The following is a 16,849-nucleotide window of genomic DNA, read 5'->3' as shown; positions in this document are numbered from 1 at the left end:
GAGAGAGCCGGGCACCGACGGCGGACCTCCTGAAGCATGGTCGAACGGTCAACAAGGTTGAACGCATTATGGAAATCAACCAAAGAACATAGAAAGCCCCACTGTTCCCCGAGCCTCAATGAGCTGGTTCAAGGCATGCAAGATAGCCTCTCCTCCACCGGACACACCCACCCCGAATCAAGCCCATCAAAATAAGAAGATAAGGACGGGCCAACCATAGAAGCACCAACCTTAGAGACAAGCCGTCTCCCACTGCATCGTACACAAAGAATAGACTTAACTCCACCACCCTTTAACGAGTGGTGTGAGAGGGGCGCCAAATGTACTCACCCAGGGGAAGAGGGCACCGACCCTCAAGAAAAAGATTAACCACCCTAGTAATAGAAGTGATCAAATCATCGAGATAGCCACAAAGCGCCCACTCAAACAAATCCCATAAGGTGTCAAGCACGAAACCATCCCTCCCACAAGAAGTACCACGAGGGAAGCTCCGAATCATATCCAAGACCACCGCGGAAGAGGCAACCAGAGGATGATGATCCCCGAGAGGAGGAGGCAATGAAGGAGGCGGGGCGACAGGATGCTTCTCACGCAGGGCCACGAGAGTGGCATCGGAGTAGGGCGACCCCGAGAGGAAGAAAGCACTCGTACAACGGATAATGGCCATCTGAAATCTTCCGCCGGCATTGGCGGAGGTTAAGGTCACTCAAATCGAGATCCTCATCCACGAAAAAGAAGAAGGACCCTCATCAAAGCACTCCTGAATAACCGCAAACCCCCCTGTGTGTCCCCCAAGCAAGAATAGCCCCGACAATACTCTCCTCCCGATGCCGACGCCGAATAGCGATCCGACACTCATGATTACTCCGTGGAGCGAAAGTCCCGAGCAAACAAAGAGGTAAAGCAAGCAAACGAACCCAGCGGGGGAGATCACTAGGGGCATCAAACACCGCATCCAAGGCCCCTTTCAAAGCCCGAGCAAACCCAAGACGACACTTAGGAGGAATAGATTTCACAAGGTGCGAAGGCCCAAAGACAAAGAAACGATCCAACGAAGATATAGACCACCGAACGAGCTCCACACTATCATCGGAAAAACCGAAGTAGAAGGAGCCAAAGGTCTCGGAATACCATGAATATGGAAGGTGTAAATGCCATCAACACACACCGGATGCTCCACAATATCACCCCGATTATTATTATTATTATTATTATTATTATTATTATTATTATTATTATTATTATTATTATTATTATTATTATTATTATTATTATTATTATTATTATTATTATTATTATTATTATTATTATTATTATTATTATTATTATTATTATTATTATTATTATTATTATTATTATTATTATTATTATTATTATTATTATTATTACGGTTTTTCTAACCTATGCCCACTAGGCATAGGATAAGAAATCCAAAATAGAAAGAAATAAATGATATTTGTATGGGAAATTGCAATATCAACTACTTTTACTTTGATTTACAAGAAAATACATTTATTACTTTCTATTTTGAGTTTCTTATCCTATGCCTAGTGGGCATATGTTAGAAAAACCCTTATTATTATTATTATTTTTTTTTTTTTTTTTTTTTTTTTTTTTTGCAAGAAGGATATTCTCATATATTTTCAAAAGTAGGATTACATGAGGTTCTTACAAAGCATAACCACTAAACAACAAAAACGAGAGAGATCCCCTATACATTTAAGGCCTTTAGAATTTCAGTATGTGCAGTAGGAGGTGACTTGTGCAAAACGAGAACATGAACACAAAGCTTGATGTCCTTGATGAGGCATGGGGCTTGCCTCTCCTTGCCCTCAAATAAACGATAATTCCTTTCCATCCATATGTAATAGGTTGCTGCAGCAATACCACATTTGAACCACTTATTTCTCCAATGTTTCTTAGGTTTACTGCGATGACACCAGAGGATAAGGCTTCTAAGCTGCAAGTCTTTAAGTTTGAGTCCCATCCAGGAGAGAAGAGAAGAAAGGACAGTCTGGGAATAAGGACAATTAAAGAACATATGTCTGGTTGATTCAAAGATGTCGCTTACACAGTGCAACATCTGTTTGCAATGCTAATCCCTCTTCTCGCAAAATCGATCACCGTAGCAAGCTTCCTTTGGAGAGCTAACATAAGAGTAAAATTATGCCTAGATCAAGGAAAGGGTCCTGAATCGCTCTATAACATGCATGAGTTGGGAATTTAGGCCTAAGGAGATTGTAGGCTTTCTCAACGTAAAATTTACCTTTGGTAGTGCAAGTGAGCAACATATCAAGTGCTTTCGCTTCATCGCCACAATGAGTGACCCAAATATCCCTAGCAAGTGAGGACATTTCAAGGCTCTCGAGTGATATTCATGGATTTGTAGATCCTGATGGAGGTAGTGGCTAGGAAATAGTGTCTAATCCAGCAATCCGATAGAACCAGTTCCTCGTACAAAATGCCAAAGCCATTTAAGCATGTTAGCTTGATTCCAAATAGCAAGATTCTTAATCTGGAAGCCCCCCTCAGACCAAGGACTGCAGATACTAGCCCAATCCTTAAAGATAATTTTCCTTTGCCCTTCCTGGTACCCCCAAAACAATTGCTTGCATAACTTTGTAATGGTGGCACAGACATTCTGTGGCAAGAGCAGGCTACCACACCAAAAGTTCTCCAAACCAAAGACCATAGAATTGAGAACTTCGTTTTACCAAAGATAGGAGAGGAATTTGACTGCACAACTGCAAGCAATGTGTTGCACTTTAAGAATAATAGGATCATACATGGTACTAGTGAGTCTGGAAGGATGTATAGGAAGACCAAGGTATCTAAAGGGGAAAGAGCCTTCTTTTAGTCCAATGGCATTAAGAATGAGCTGCTTCAGAGCAGAGTTGACTCCATCAAAATAAGCCTCAGACTTCTCAAAATTAGCATTCAATCCAGACCAGCTAGCAAATAGTTTCAGAATGTCAGCAATTTTTTGAACAGATGGCAAATCTTCCATGGTGAAGACCATGAGGTCAGCAGCAAAAATGAGATGTGTGAGGCCAAGCTTCACACATTTAGAGTGATAGGAGACATCCTGGGTGGTGCACATTGTCTTAAGAAGCCTAGAGAGCATCTCCATACTGAGGACAAAAAGTAGGGGAGACAGAGGGTCCCCTTGCCTAACTCCACTCCCCGCCTTTGAAAAACCCATAATTTGATCCATTAACTTTAAGAGTAAACCAGGCACCAAAGAACACACCCCATTATCCATTTGATGAAAACTGCAGGAAGTTCGAATGGTAAGCATATTAGAGAGGAAAGACCACTGGATAGAATCAAAGGCCTTGCTTATGTCAACTTTGAGCATGCATCTGGGAGTGAGGTATTTCCTTTGGTATCCCTTAACTAAGCTCTGAGTTAACATTACATTTTCATGTAGGCTCCTACCAGGTACAAAAGCAGCCTGCTCATAGCCAACTAGCTTAGCCACCACCTTCTGCAGTCTATTTGTCAAAATCTTGCTAATAGTCTTATAGATTACAGAGCAACAGGAGATAGGCCTGAAATCTTTGACAGTCTGGACCACTTTCTTTTTAGGAATAAGGGATATAAGAGTGACATTGGCCTGCTTAGGCATGAATCCAGTCTTGAAGAAATCAGTAACAGCAAGGCATAAGTCATCAGCAACTATGTCCCAAGTGGCTTTGAAAAAGCCAGAAGAAAAACCATCAAGGCCAGGGCTCTTGTTAGAACCTATGGAGAATAAAGCAGCTTTGATCTCTTCCCTGGACACAGGTTCAGTGAGCAGCAGCTTATCATGGTCATCTAGGCATCCACCCTGAGCAACAGAAGAAAGATCTATACTCTGGACAGGGGTAGAAGAACCAAGGAGCTGCTTATAGTAGTCAACAAAAGCCTCACCCACCTCATGGAGCCCATGATGAGTACAACCATCTAAATCCTGGATTTCTCCAATGATCTGACTCTGCTGTCTCTCCTTAATCTTTGTGGAAAAGAATTGACCCAGCATCATTAAGTTTAATATCATGTATTTTTGCTCTTTGAATCAGCATCTTAGCTTCAGCATCCTTTAGTTTCCAAAAATCCACTGATAACTCCTTTTCTTTGAGGATAAGTTCCTCAGAAAGAGGGTTAAGTTGAAGATCAGTGAAGCATTGATTCAGATCAGCCCTTACTTTATCAATTCTATCATTTATATTGGAAAAGTGAGCAGCATGCAACTGTTTGAGGTAAGCCCTAGTATTCTTGAGCTTAGCCATAAACCTAAACATGGAGTTTCCAGTGACCCTACTATTCCAAGTAGCAGCAACCTGATGATGGAAATCAGGGTGATCAATCCAACAGTCAAGGAATTTAAACTGCTTCTTGGGTGCTGGATCCCCAGGGAAAGTCAGTAAAGCTGGACAGTGATCAGAAACCCCAGGAGGTAAGAATTGGGTAGCAGTCTGAGTAAAGGTGAGAAGCCAGTCACCATTGACCAAAATCCTATCAAGCTTAGAATAAACCCTAGTAGAGGGGTCTTGTTTATTAAACCAAGTAAAATCATTGCCAGTCCCTTGCATATCATCAAGGCCACATGAAGAGAGGCAATTATTAAAGTCCAACATATCAGGTAAGTGAGCAGGAAGGTTACCAATTTTCTCATGGCTATATCTAACAATGTTAAAATCACCCATGACAACCCAGGGTCCAACCTGAGGAGCCATAGCAGTCAAACTATCCCAAAGAGAAGCCCTCTTGACAGGACAATTACTACCATAGACTACGAGACAGATGAAAAGCTCTACCAAAAGAGCCAAGTGATGAACATGGCAATGCAAGACTTGGGCATGAACCTGCAACATGGTGACTCTAGTAGTGGAAGGATTCCAAACTAGCCAAATCCTACCATTATAGTGCTTACTATAATTGCAAAAAGAGCTATAACCCCTAAATTTATTTCTCAGAATCCTCTGAGACTTATTTTCCTTAACTCTGGTTTCCAAGATACCAAGGATATCCAGTTTATTCTGAGTAAGAAACTTATTAACCTCTATTTGCTTAAGAAGCTTATTTAGGCCCCTAATATTCCAGGATGATATGATCATGTTAAGTGTGGATCAGGGGGTTCAGCCACTAAAGGAACAGAATCCAAATCAATGTTACTTGAAGGGACATCCTGCTGCAAAACACTGAACTTATTAGGAGAAGTAAGCAGACCTGGATCAGAATTTCTCACAGGGGAGAAAGGCTCTACAAAACCCAAGTCTGAGCTGTCCAGTTCCTGACCTGTGTCATGCCCTAGCACACTGCATTCTAAGTGCATTTCAGCATCAGTAGAGGGAGAATCCAGAGGCTCATCAAGAGTAGGAGGACCTAGCTCAGATCATTCTGAGTCCATCCCCTCCTTCTAGGCAACTGAGTCTCCACTCAATGGTGCTGAGGTACCACCTAGCAAGTGGCATTCTGAGGCAGGATGCACAACAGGAGGAGCAACTACAGAGACAGGTTTCACAACAGGCTTGTAAACCTTCTTGGCAGGCTTAGTAGGCTTCTCAACCACTTTGTCATCATGGTTCTTTAGAGCAGGAGGCTTGTTCCTCTTGCAGGTTTGCGACTATGACCAATTTTGTGACAAGTATGACAAAGAGTATGGGAGCCATTCATAGACTACCCTCTGAATAGAATGACCAATGAAAGGGGCATTGATAACAATATGATCAGTGCATCTTTGGAGATATCACTTTTCTACAAGGACCCTAGCAAAAGAGAGCCTAGCTTTGCAAGTAGTGTGCAGGTCAGCAAAGAGGGGCTTACCAATCTTGCTGGCCATCTTGCTGAGGATAGAGTCAGTCCACATATAAGGATCCAAATCAGGGAATAGAACCCATGTAGGCACTAAGGCAACACTTTCCATGATACAAGAGAAATAAGGAGACCATTGCTTCAATATCAGAGAGTTTGAACCAACTTTCCAAGGGCCTCGTCTTAAAACTTCATTCATGGCTTCCTCAGTGTCAAACTTGAAACTGAACCACCCTTTCTTGAAGTATTGAACAAGAGGCAAAGGACCATGGTTCCAACTTTTCTGAACAAAATCAGAGACCTGTTTCTGAGTGGGTTTAGCACCAAGAACATTACCCATGAGAGTGAACTTCCATTTCTCAACTTCATCCTGAACCTCATCCATAAAAATGTTAATTTCAGTGGATTTAGCACTGTCCTCATCAAAGAACAAGCTCATACCCATGGTACCCTTACCCTTGGCGACATCCGCCCAAATTTTCCCCAAAGGTGGAGGAATGGGAGGGGTAGGGGCAACAGGGGGATTAGCGAAGAACAGAGAAAGGTTGTTGCAAGCTAGGATTAGGATTCCCCAAAGGAGGAACAGTGCATCCATGGCTTCCTCTCTGTTTCCTGGAGAAGGACCCAAGTTTGACCCGGATTTAGTTTGCACAAACCAGCGGGTCCACAACAGTCGGAGAAACAGGAGGAGTAGGAATCACAATAGTAGGGGACGGAGAAGCTTGAGAAACCATAGAATTACTACTTGGAGAATTGCGAAGACGAGCTTTACCCAGAGTAAAATTCGAAGTTAAGGGAGGAAAATTAGTACCATTGGAATCGGAATCTTGCAAGGAAGCTAAAGAAGTGCTTGATTTTGGCGGGCGTCCTCTCCCTCTATGTGACACCCTCATTTTTAGCGTAAAATAAACACGTAAAATTTTACAGAAAAACTGACAGGATATGTATGTAATTGGTTCAACCAGATAAAACCTGTAATTTTAAAAACTTTTCTAAACCAACCACAAACACTTCCAAATGAAGAGTGCCAAAACCTGCAAATACTAACACCCTAATTTACATAACATGCTAAAGTCGCGAGAATAAAGTGATACAAACCAAAGTAAGAGAGGGAGACATATGTCCCTTCAAAATATAAACACAACCAAATGTTTAAAGGTTTACTACAAAATAACCAAACTAAGTCCAAGGTTCTTTTGCTCACTAGCTCGCCTCCGTGACCCCATCTAATCATCATCAACCTCACAATCGCATTTTATACAAACACGAAAGCCACAATTCAATGGGGAGTAACTTCGAGTCCTCCCAGCCACGAAATGTCATATTTAATGTAACATGTAACGTAACATGTAAACCACATCACAAATAATCTAGATATCAAATATTCTAACAAGTGAACTCTAAACTGACCAAATTAAACTATCATGTGAAACATATAACAAGCAGTAATCCAAACTTTATCAATTGTAACCGGCTTGCATCTCACCTATTACAATTCATAAAATCACCATACAAGAAAGGACAATATATCAAAGACAGGCATAAGTTCTTAGTACGGTCAATAGTCACTCAGAATCTCGAGTCTATACCACGAGGTAGGGAAGGTAATCGAACCGGTATCATGGCTCAGAGGTTCTATCAAAACATGGCCAAGACACAACACAACCCTAGCCTAAAATCACAAGAGACCTAGACATGCGGATACACACCACCGCACCCAAGACTCACAATTTTTCTAAAACAAAGTGAGTACCGTAAGGAGTCCACCAAAGGGTTGGCTAGTACATAAGTTTCCACCACTTACTATCAAAATAAGTAACGAGGTCATGCCCCAACTTGGATATAATCCCACCAAGTCAGGAACACAGAGGCTATCAAGCAGTGAACATACACTCGTCAAAGACTATAATGGCCTATCTATGATGAAGGCCGAAACACTCACCTAGGACCTAAATAAAACCAATCTAGGTCCCAGCTTGAATACTTTAGCCCACACCACACAAGACAAGTAGGACACCCAATTAACCAAAAGAGAGGCAAAGAGTCCAAACTTGACAATATTAAAGGTTCCAGGGAATCTAGGGCCGTTTCTACAACATAAGAAACCATTCAAATCAACCAACAACATATGTGAAATAAAAACATAATAAATGGCCTAAAACAAGAATAAGGCCAATTATCCATTTTTCACAATAATTTACATCCAACCGAATTTTTACCCGCAACCCCAGTCCTGCGACAGGTACGGGTTAAATCGCGGCTGACCAATCACACAGTTGACTGACATCGATTCAGTCAAAGGGACCAAGGCTCAGTTTTCGGCTTAATCACCAAACATTGCAATTATCGCTATAAAATTCATTTTAAGCCTATTCTTTACAATTTCATATCATAACCTATCCTAACATGTACAACTACCAATATAAACATAATTTTACCATCAACATTATATTTACTACTAATATGATTCATTTCAAAAGATTACCCATTTGTTACTTATACTACATATAACATTAATAAACCCGAAACGACAAATAATGCATGAAAAACCGCGAAACAAGCAACGGGCAGACCCGGGCCAACCCAGGGCCTGCCGTGGGCCTGCCTGGGCCTGCCGGGCCTGCTGGGCCATTTGGGCCGCCACCCCCAACCCTCCATTTCTCCATTTTTGTTCAGTTTAACATCGTCTGAAGCATCAATTAATCATTTCCATTTCATTTCCATACTAGTAAGTGAACTTAACATACAAAAGACATGAATTTAACCTATATTTTCATGTGAAATAAACTACTCAAATAACATTCACAAAAATCATACAAAGAGCAAAGAATGTGACATTTATTCGTCGAGTAACTCGAAATATGTTACCTTAAGCTAGAAAAAGGCAAAATAACCCTTGAGAAAACCCTAAAAACAGTAGCTACCCATCATCCTCTACTATATAGGAGTCCCCTATATCATCCTCATAATCTTCACCTATTAAAAACAACAAAAACACAATAATAATTATCAAAACCGAAATTATGCCCAAAATCAGCCAAAATCGACATAATTAAAACTGAAATTAAAACATACTAGGATGTAGATCTTGAAGAGAGGATTCCGAAAATATAAATTTTGCGAAAATCGGACTAGAAACGAAGAAATTATGATGAAATTACGATTGTAAGATTATTATTTTTTTTTTTTTTGAGGAATTCGGTCAAGAGCACAAAAGAAGGACAAAAGAAGTCTTAGGAAGAAATGGGAAGGAGGAAGGGGAGGTGTGGCGTGAGAAGGGGAGGAAGAGCGGGAATTTGGCGGGATTTATTAGTCGGTTTTAGCTCGTTTCGACAATAATTAAAACCGTTTGTCAAACGCAAATTCCGACATTGTCAAAATTCTTAAACACGAGATTACAAGAAGATTGAGTACTCATATGACCCATTTCCAAAATCGTTTGCCCAATTTTCAAAAGAATCGCCATTTTTCCCGATATGCCCTTATTTCGATATAAAAGGTTTTTACATGGTTTAAACTATTTTTAAACATTTCGAAACTATCAAATTAAATAATTTACTTCAAAATATAATAGAATTACATTTCATTACGGGGTGTTACACTCTAGCCATGGAGGAAGGATTGGGCATCAATGGCGTCGTCCTTCTTGAGAGAAAAATCTCTCTAACCGACAAGAGAGAGAAAGACTTGAAAAAACAACGGTCTATTATTATTATTATTATTATTATTATTATTATTATTATTATTATTATTATTATTATTATTATTATTATTATTATTATTATTATTATTATTATTATTATTATTATTATTATTATTATTATTATTATTATTATTATTATTATTATTATTATTATTATTATTATTATTATTATTATTATTATTATTATTATTATTATTATTATTATTATTAGCATTAGCATTATCATTATTATAATTATTACTAGTACTACTACTATTATTACTATTAGTATTATTATTACTATTTCATATATTTTACATCCTTTCTCTACCTTTTAATCATTAGAATACATAAGCAATTTCCAATTTCTAGTTTGTTTTAATCATTTGTATGGAGGGCTAAGTTCTACATCTTAGAACAAGTTCTTGAAGCCAAATTAGTTATTGAATTGTAAGACTCTTATTCTATTTCCATTTCATTGTTTGAATATCAAGTTAATTTGGATTATTGTTGGTTTGTTAATTATGCATCTAGAATGATCAACTAGTTGTTGTTAGTTAATTAACCGTTGCTATATTAGGTGAATGGATTTTTGGTTTGTTTATTTATTCCGTTGTAGCAATTATAATTCATCAAGTAGTATGCTAATTCATCATTGTTGAGTTATAAATGATTAAACTTGTATGAATCAAAGTGGAGCATCGCTTGTATTTTTCATTTATTCATCTTTGCTAAATTCCATCGTTATATTCTACAATCTTGGTACGATTAAGCGCTTGATTAAATTGACAATATTATAAGGGTTATTTGTTTACGCTTGTAACTACAGCTGGCAAAAAATGACACGACACGAACCCGACACGAAATTAACGGGTTTGGGTTGAGGCTTAATGATCCATTTATGTAAGTGGGTCGACACGAACACGACATGATATTTAATTGGGTTGGGTTTGGGTTGAGCTCTCTAAACACGAACTCGACACGAATGACCTGTTTATTAAATTAATCCTAGTTTTTATTGATTCTCCATTACATAAATAGACTTAAAATTTCAAAATATGGACATGACACGAAACACGATGTAACACCTCCATTTATTTAAGGGCTTGAACTAGGACTCCTCAGATAAAGAAGGGTGTTACCATCTCGAAACCCGAGGCAGTAGATAACAAAGAGAAAGATAAACATTACTTTAAATTAAAAGTTTATAATGTTTACAACGGGGATAAAATATGTCTCAAACTGAAAATAAAGTCTGACAACTAAACAAAACAAAAGTGGGCTAGCTCTAGGTCAGGTGATCCATGCTCTCTCCCTGCCAGCTCCCAATGTCTCAACAACCTGTCAATCTTCTCCCCATTAAAAGGATCATCACAGGCATACACGAATACACAGGGTCAACCGCGAGGTTGAGTAGGTAATACGATATAATAAAGAATGCAATGCTATGATCCTCCATTCAACTCCATCACACACATCCTCGAACGCCCACCATACCGATCCCCTAGACTATATATCGACCGTAGTCGATCTGCCAGCTCGCAGCTGAGGACACCAGGGCAAGTCCTGCAGAACCCGCCTGGGCCTTAATCACAATAATCTCATCTCCTCCAACTCCAACTCCGATGCAAATGCAATGTATGAAACGTATGAAACAATAATACTCAACAAGATAATTAAGGTAATCAGATAAGTCATATAATCACCAAACATGCCAACTCTTTATAATCGTAAGAATTCAATCAGTGTATTCCCCTACCTCGATCGTTACAAATAGTCGGGTGCTCAAGAATATTCCACAACAAATTCGCCCTCTGAAAGATAAATAAATGACAAACAATTACTTAAACCATTCCCGTTCCCAAAATAGAAAGTTACTAAAAATAGAAACTTCTTAAAATGGAAAGTTTCCTTAAATGGAAACTTTCCCGATCTAACAGCTTTTCTATTTTACCAACCCGACTCAAACCCGTCTCTAAACATTTAAATAACTCGGGAATTTATTAGCTAAATAAGAGTACGAAGATAAAACAAGTTATACGATTAAAAGGATCGAAACACCATTAACTAAACCTATCAACCCGCCTCCTACAACCCGCACCTTCACTCTCTCCCACACCCCTCACGCGCCGCCTAAAACCACCACGAACACCACCAGGCTGCTCCCTCTTCGACCCCACACCAACAACCGACCCCAACCTCGTCGATCGCCGGCGAGTCGAACCAGGGCCGTCATTTGGCCTGGTTCACCACCGTGCCTCACCAAACACCCCCCCCCTCGACTCACAACCACCGCACCATCACCTAACCCCGCGCAAACCACCACACCCCCGCCACCGTCGACCACGCACTCAGACGCCGTGACACCACCATTTCGACCTCCCCCGAGTCCACGGTGGCGCCACCCCAACCTAAACATCTAAAACCCGCCTGAAAACCCCTGCTAACACCCGTTTGATCTACCCTGTCAATAACACCTCTCGCCGCCACCCCGCGCCAAGAACCTCCCTAACCGCCACCAATAGGGACGACACAAACCACCCAATACCATATCCCCGACACCAACCACCAACATCACCCCCCCTGAGTCACGACACAACAAACAAAACCCGACAGAAAACGAAAACAAAAGAGAAGGTTGCACTCATACCTTTTTCCGCCACCTCAACAGCCACCAGGGTTAACTATGGACGTCGACAACCACCCTAAGGCCTTCCTTGCTGCTCCGTCAACACCCACACTCACTCTCCCTCTCTCGATTTGTGTGTTGATTGGGAAATGTGCCGCTGAAATGAGATATGCGGGTGAGGGAGTGGGGTTTTGTAGTGTTAGGGTAGAATTAGGTTAAACTTAGGTTAATAGGTTAATTGGGTCATGGGTAAACGGGCCTGGGTCAACGGGTAAATGGGTAAGTGTAGTAAAAGAATTAGTTAACGTGACTTCGTTCAGTTAAACCCGTCTTAACAAGTTTACGAATAACGCGATCTTACGATATCAATACGACTAAACAATTAACTCGACTCAATTAGCGATATAAAATACGGAGTATTACAGTCTTCCCCCCTTAAAATGAACTTCGTCCCGAAGTTCACTCATCTAGTAAACCCCCACTCGCATCGATGTGGGCCCCACAACAGATTTTCTAAAGTAGATAACTCATGGATTTAGGTCGGAACAAAATGTTACATTCTACCCTCCTAAAAAGAAAGTTACGTCCCGGAACTTACCTCATGCAAACAGGTGTGGATAGCTTTCCCTCATGGAAGCCTCAGTCTCCCATGTAGCTTCCTCAACATTGTGGTTAGTCCACAAGACTTTCACCAAAGCTGTCTCTCCATTCCTGGTCTTCCTCACCTTCCTGTCCAGAATATCCTTGGGTGTCTCCGGATAGGACAATCGCTCATCCACCTCGATCACCTCGGACTCAACACATGTGATGGATCGCTCGGTACCTCTCGCAACGGGAAACATGAAAGACATTGTGAACTCTGGCTAACGCTGGTGGCAAAGCTAAACGATAGGCCACCTCTCCAACTCTGTCCAAAATCTCATAAGGTCCGATGAATTTCTGACTCAGCTTCCCTCTCTTCCCGAACCTCATAACTCCCTTCATTGGCGACACTTTGAGTAGTACCTTCTCTCCCACCTCGAAAGAAATGTCACTTCTCCTAGTGTTAGCATAGCTTTTCTGTCTGTCCTGAGAAGCTCTCATCTTTTGCCTGATAATCTATACCGCTCAACCATCTCCCGAATCATCTCTCTCCCCAAAATGACAAATGTCGATCGATCATCCCAACACACAGGACTCCTACATTTCCTACCATAAAGTGCCTCAAAAGGTGCCATCCCAATGCTAGCGTGATAACCGTTGTTGTAAGAAAACTCGATCAACCCCAATCTGTCCTCCCAAGATCCGCCAAACTCTAGAACACAAGCTCTCAACATATCCTCGAGGGTCCGAATAGTCCTCTCCGTCCGACCGTCGCAGTCGGATGAAAAGCGGTGCTCATCTTCAGTTGAGTACCCATCAATGACTGCAATTCCTGCCAGAACTTGGATAGAAACCTGGAATCTCTGTCGGAGATGATATCCTTAGGCACACCGTCCAACTTAACCACGTACTGAACATAAGCCTTAGCCAACTCAGCCTTACTCCAAGTATCTTTCATGGGAATAAAGTGAGCTGACTTGGTCAATCTGTCGACGATCACCCAAATCATGTTGTTACCTCTTTGAGTCCGAGGCAACCCGACGATGAAGTCCATGGAAATACTCTCCCACTTCCACTCGCACATCTAGCGGTGAACTTTCCCGAGGTCTCTTGTGCTCACCCTTCACCCTCTGGCATGTCAAACATCGAGATACGAACTCTGCGACTTCCTTCTTCATATTAGGCCACCAAAACGTCTTCTTGAGGTCCTTGTATAACTTATCCCCTCCAGGGTGTACAGAATACGGAGTAGCATGTGCTTCCGTGAGAATTTTCTTCTTCAGCTTCCCATTAGCGGCACACACCACCTCTTCCCAAACCTCAAGCTCCCATCCGAATGGATACTCGAATTTAGAGTAAGGCTCCGCACCTGACTGCTCTACCTCATTGCGCCATTTCTGGATTCTAGCATCCTCTTTCTGTAGCTCTCGGATCTCCTCGTACAACTCCGGCTCAACTGTCATATCTCCAACGGTCTCACCTCGTCGGATCATGTAAATCCTCACCTGCCTTAGCTCACCGAACATCCTCACCCTGGATCTGGCACTGATTAGGGCATGGATAGACTTCCGACTTAAAGCATCGGCTACGACATTCGCCTTCCCTTCATGATAGAGTAAGTCCATGTCATAGTCGCCAATCAACTCGATCCATCTCCTTTGTCTCATGTTCAGCTCCTTCTGAGTATAGATATACTTCAGGCTCTTATGGTCAGAAAATACCTTGAAGGTCACTCCATAGAGATAATGTCGCCACAACTTAAGAGCAAAAACCACGGCCCCGAACTCCAGATCGTGGGTAGGGTAATTCTCCTCATAGGTCTTCAACTGTCGAGAAGCGTACGCGATTACCTTCCCGTTCTGCATCAACACACACCCCAACCCTTTCTTGGAAGCATCAGTATACACTTCGAAGTTATCATTCCATCTGGCAAAGCAAGGACAGGAGCTGTGGTTAGGCGCTCTTTGAGTGTTAAGAAAGCCTTCTCACAACTCTCGTCCCAAACAAACCGGTTCTCCTTCCTCATTAGGGATGTCAATGGTTTTGCTATCTTCGAAAAATCTTTGACAAACCTTCTGTAGTACCCAGCTAGTCCCAAGAAGCTTCGAATTTCGCCCACATTCTTTGGGCTCGCCATCTAGTCACACCTCGATCTTGCTAGGATCCACCGACACCCCTTCCTTGGAAATCACATGCCCCGAAAGGCAACTTTCTTCAACCGAACTCGCACTTACTCAACTTGACATACAACCGATTCTCCGCGCAGTTCTCAACACTATCCTGAGATGCTCCTCGTGCTCTTCCTCATTCTTAGAGTAAACCAAAATATCATCGATGAATACAACCACGAACTTGTCCAGTGCACGGATCAACACCCGATTCATCGTGTCCATAAACACAAATGTGGCGCATTGGTCAATCCGAAGGGCATGACCACGAATTCATAGTGTCCATATCTGGTTCTGAATGCAGTCTTAGGGATATCCTCGTTCTTTATCCTCAGTTGATGATAACCCGACCTCAGGTCGATCTTCGAGAACACTCCAGCCCCACTCAATTGGTCAAACAAATCATCGATCCTTGGCAATGGATATCGGTTCTTGATAGTCACGTTATTCAACTCTCGGTAATCCACACACAGCCTCAAACTCCCATCCTTTTTCTTGACGAATAGGACAGGTGCTCCCCAAGGTGAAACACTGGGTCGAATATAACCCTTCTCAGCCAACTCATCCAATTGCTTCTTCAATTCTTCCATCTCTTTTGGTCCCATACGGTACGGTGGTTTAGAAATAGGTCCAGCTCCCGGCTTTAGATCAATGGAGAAGTCAACGTCGCGCTTAGGTGGTAGCCCAGGAATCTCGTCCGGAAATACCCCCTCAAAGTCTCTCACCACAGGTATGTCAGAAATCCTAGGGGTCTCAGACTCTCTATCCCACATCTGACACAAGATCAACTGGTCTCCCTTCCTCAGACTCGATTTTAGGGTGTTTACAGAGATAAATTTGACTTTGGGTTTGATCATGTATCCCTTGTAGGTTACTCTGACTCCCTTAGGTCCTCTCAGAGATATCTTCTTTTGGTAACAGTCAATGAAAGCTTTGTACTTTCCCAACCAATCCATCCCTAAAATCACCTCGAACCCACCCAATGGAAACTCCATAAGGTCACAGTGAAAGACAACCTACCCAATCTGAATAGGTACACAGGTATAGATCTTATCACAAGGCACAGACTCTCCCGAGGGTACTATAACAAAATCGACCACTCTATCATATGTAGTAAGGTTCAAGGCTCTAACATGCTCCCTAGATATGAATGAATGTGTGGCACCAGAATCGAATAACACAAAGGTGGGTTTAGAGTTGACAAGAAATGTACCAGTCACGACATGTGCATCCTCCTTTGCTGCTTCCTTCCCCATGGCAAAGAGCTTGCCACTGGACTTAGCTCCAGACTGACTCGATGAAGCGGTATTGGGTTGCTTGTTCCCCTCGTTCTGGTTCCTCTGGAAATTACCACCCCCGCTGGACTGGTTTTGCTGGCTACGGTTCTGGTAGTTGTTGTAGCTTCCTTGATAACTGTTACTTGCCCCAGATCGGGCACCTCCTCCATAGCCAGTGTTAGGAGTACGGTAGTTGTTGTATCCTGATCCCGCTGTCCGAGACCCACTGAACCCAGATGTAGGTGTTCGGAAGCCCCCTGTTGGTTTCCTCCGAACTTCGGCACTCAAATTTCCCCGTGTCCCAACTTCCCACACCCGAAACAAGTGACCCCGGATGCATTACCTCCAATACTAGCACCTCTGAAACGCCTCCGCTTTGGTTCCTCATCCCCCCAGAGCACTATTGGTGGAGTACCCACCGAACTTGCCCGACCCGGCTTCTTGGCCCCAGATTATAACCGATGCTTTCCGACTTTCTCTTCTCAGCTTTTCCTTTCTTATCCTCCTTGATCGCTCGGAGAGCCTCTCAAAGACCACCCTCAGATAGATGTCCTGAACGGTGGTAGGTGGAGCTGCCGTGAGCCTCTTTTTGATATCCACCGTCAATCCCCTCTCAAACCTCATAGCCAGCATGGTCTCGTTCTTAGCAAATTCATCGATATATGAAGCCAACAGTCGGAACTTTCTATGGTATGTGTCCACCATCATGTCCTCT

General features: G+C 42.1%; 1 protein-coding gene and 1 long non-coding RNA gene across 2 annotated transcripts; both read right to left on the bottom strand.

Annotated features, from left to right (window-relative positions):
• Positions 1-6,814: 6,814 nt before the first annotated feature.
• Positions 6,815-9,021, bottom strand: LOC141639090 (uncharacterized). The gene is made up of 3 exons (XR_012542364.1): positions 8,872-9,021; positions 8,665-8,772; positions 6,815-7,037 (listed from the first exon to the last, which is right to left on the bottom strand). It is a non-coding gene; the product is annotated as an uncharacterized LOC141639090 (long non-coding RNA).
• Positions 9,022-13,702: 4,681 nt separating this feature from the next.
• Positions 13,703-14,826, bottom strand: LOC141639095 (uncharacterized). The gene is made up of 2 exons (XM_074448282.1): positions 14,595-14,826; positions 13,703-14,292 (listed from the first exon to the last, which is right to left on the bottom strand). The coding sequence occupies exons 1-2, from the start codon at positions 14,824-14,826 to the stop codon at positions 13,703-13,705; spliced, it is 822 nt and encodes a 273-aa protein (XP_074304383.1).
• Between the last annotated feature and the right edge of the window lie 2,023 nt (positions 14,827-16,849).

Source organism: Silene latifolia, unplaced genomic scaffold, assembly GCF_048544455.1.
Source record: "Silene latifolia isolate original U9 population unplaced genomic scaffold, ASM4854445v1 scaffold_274, whole genome shotgun sequence".
Taxonomy (NCBI): Eukaryota; Viridiplantae; Streptophyta; class Magnoliopsida; order Caryophyllales; family Caryophyllaceae; genus Silene; species Silene latifolia.
The sequence above is the reverse complement of the archived record's forward strand: the minus strand, read 5'-3'. Positions and strand labels throughout refer to the sequence as shown.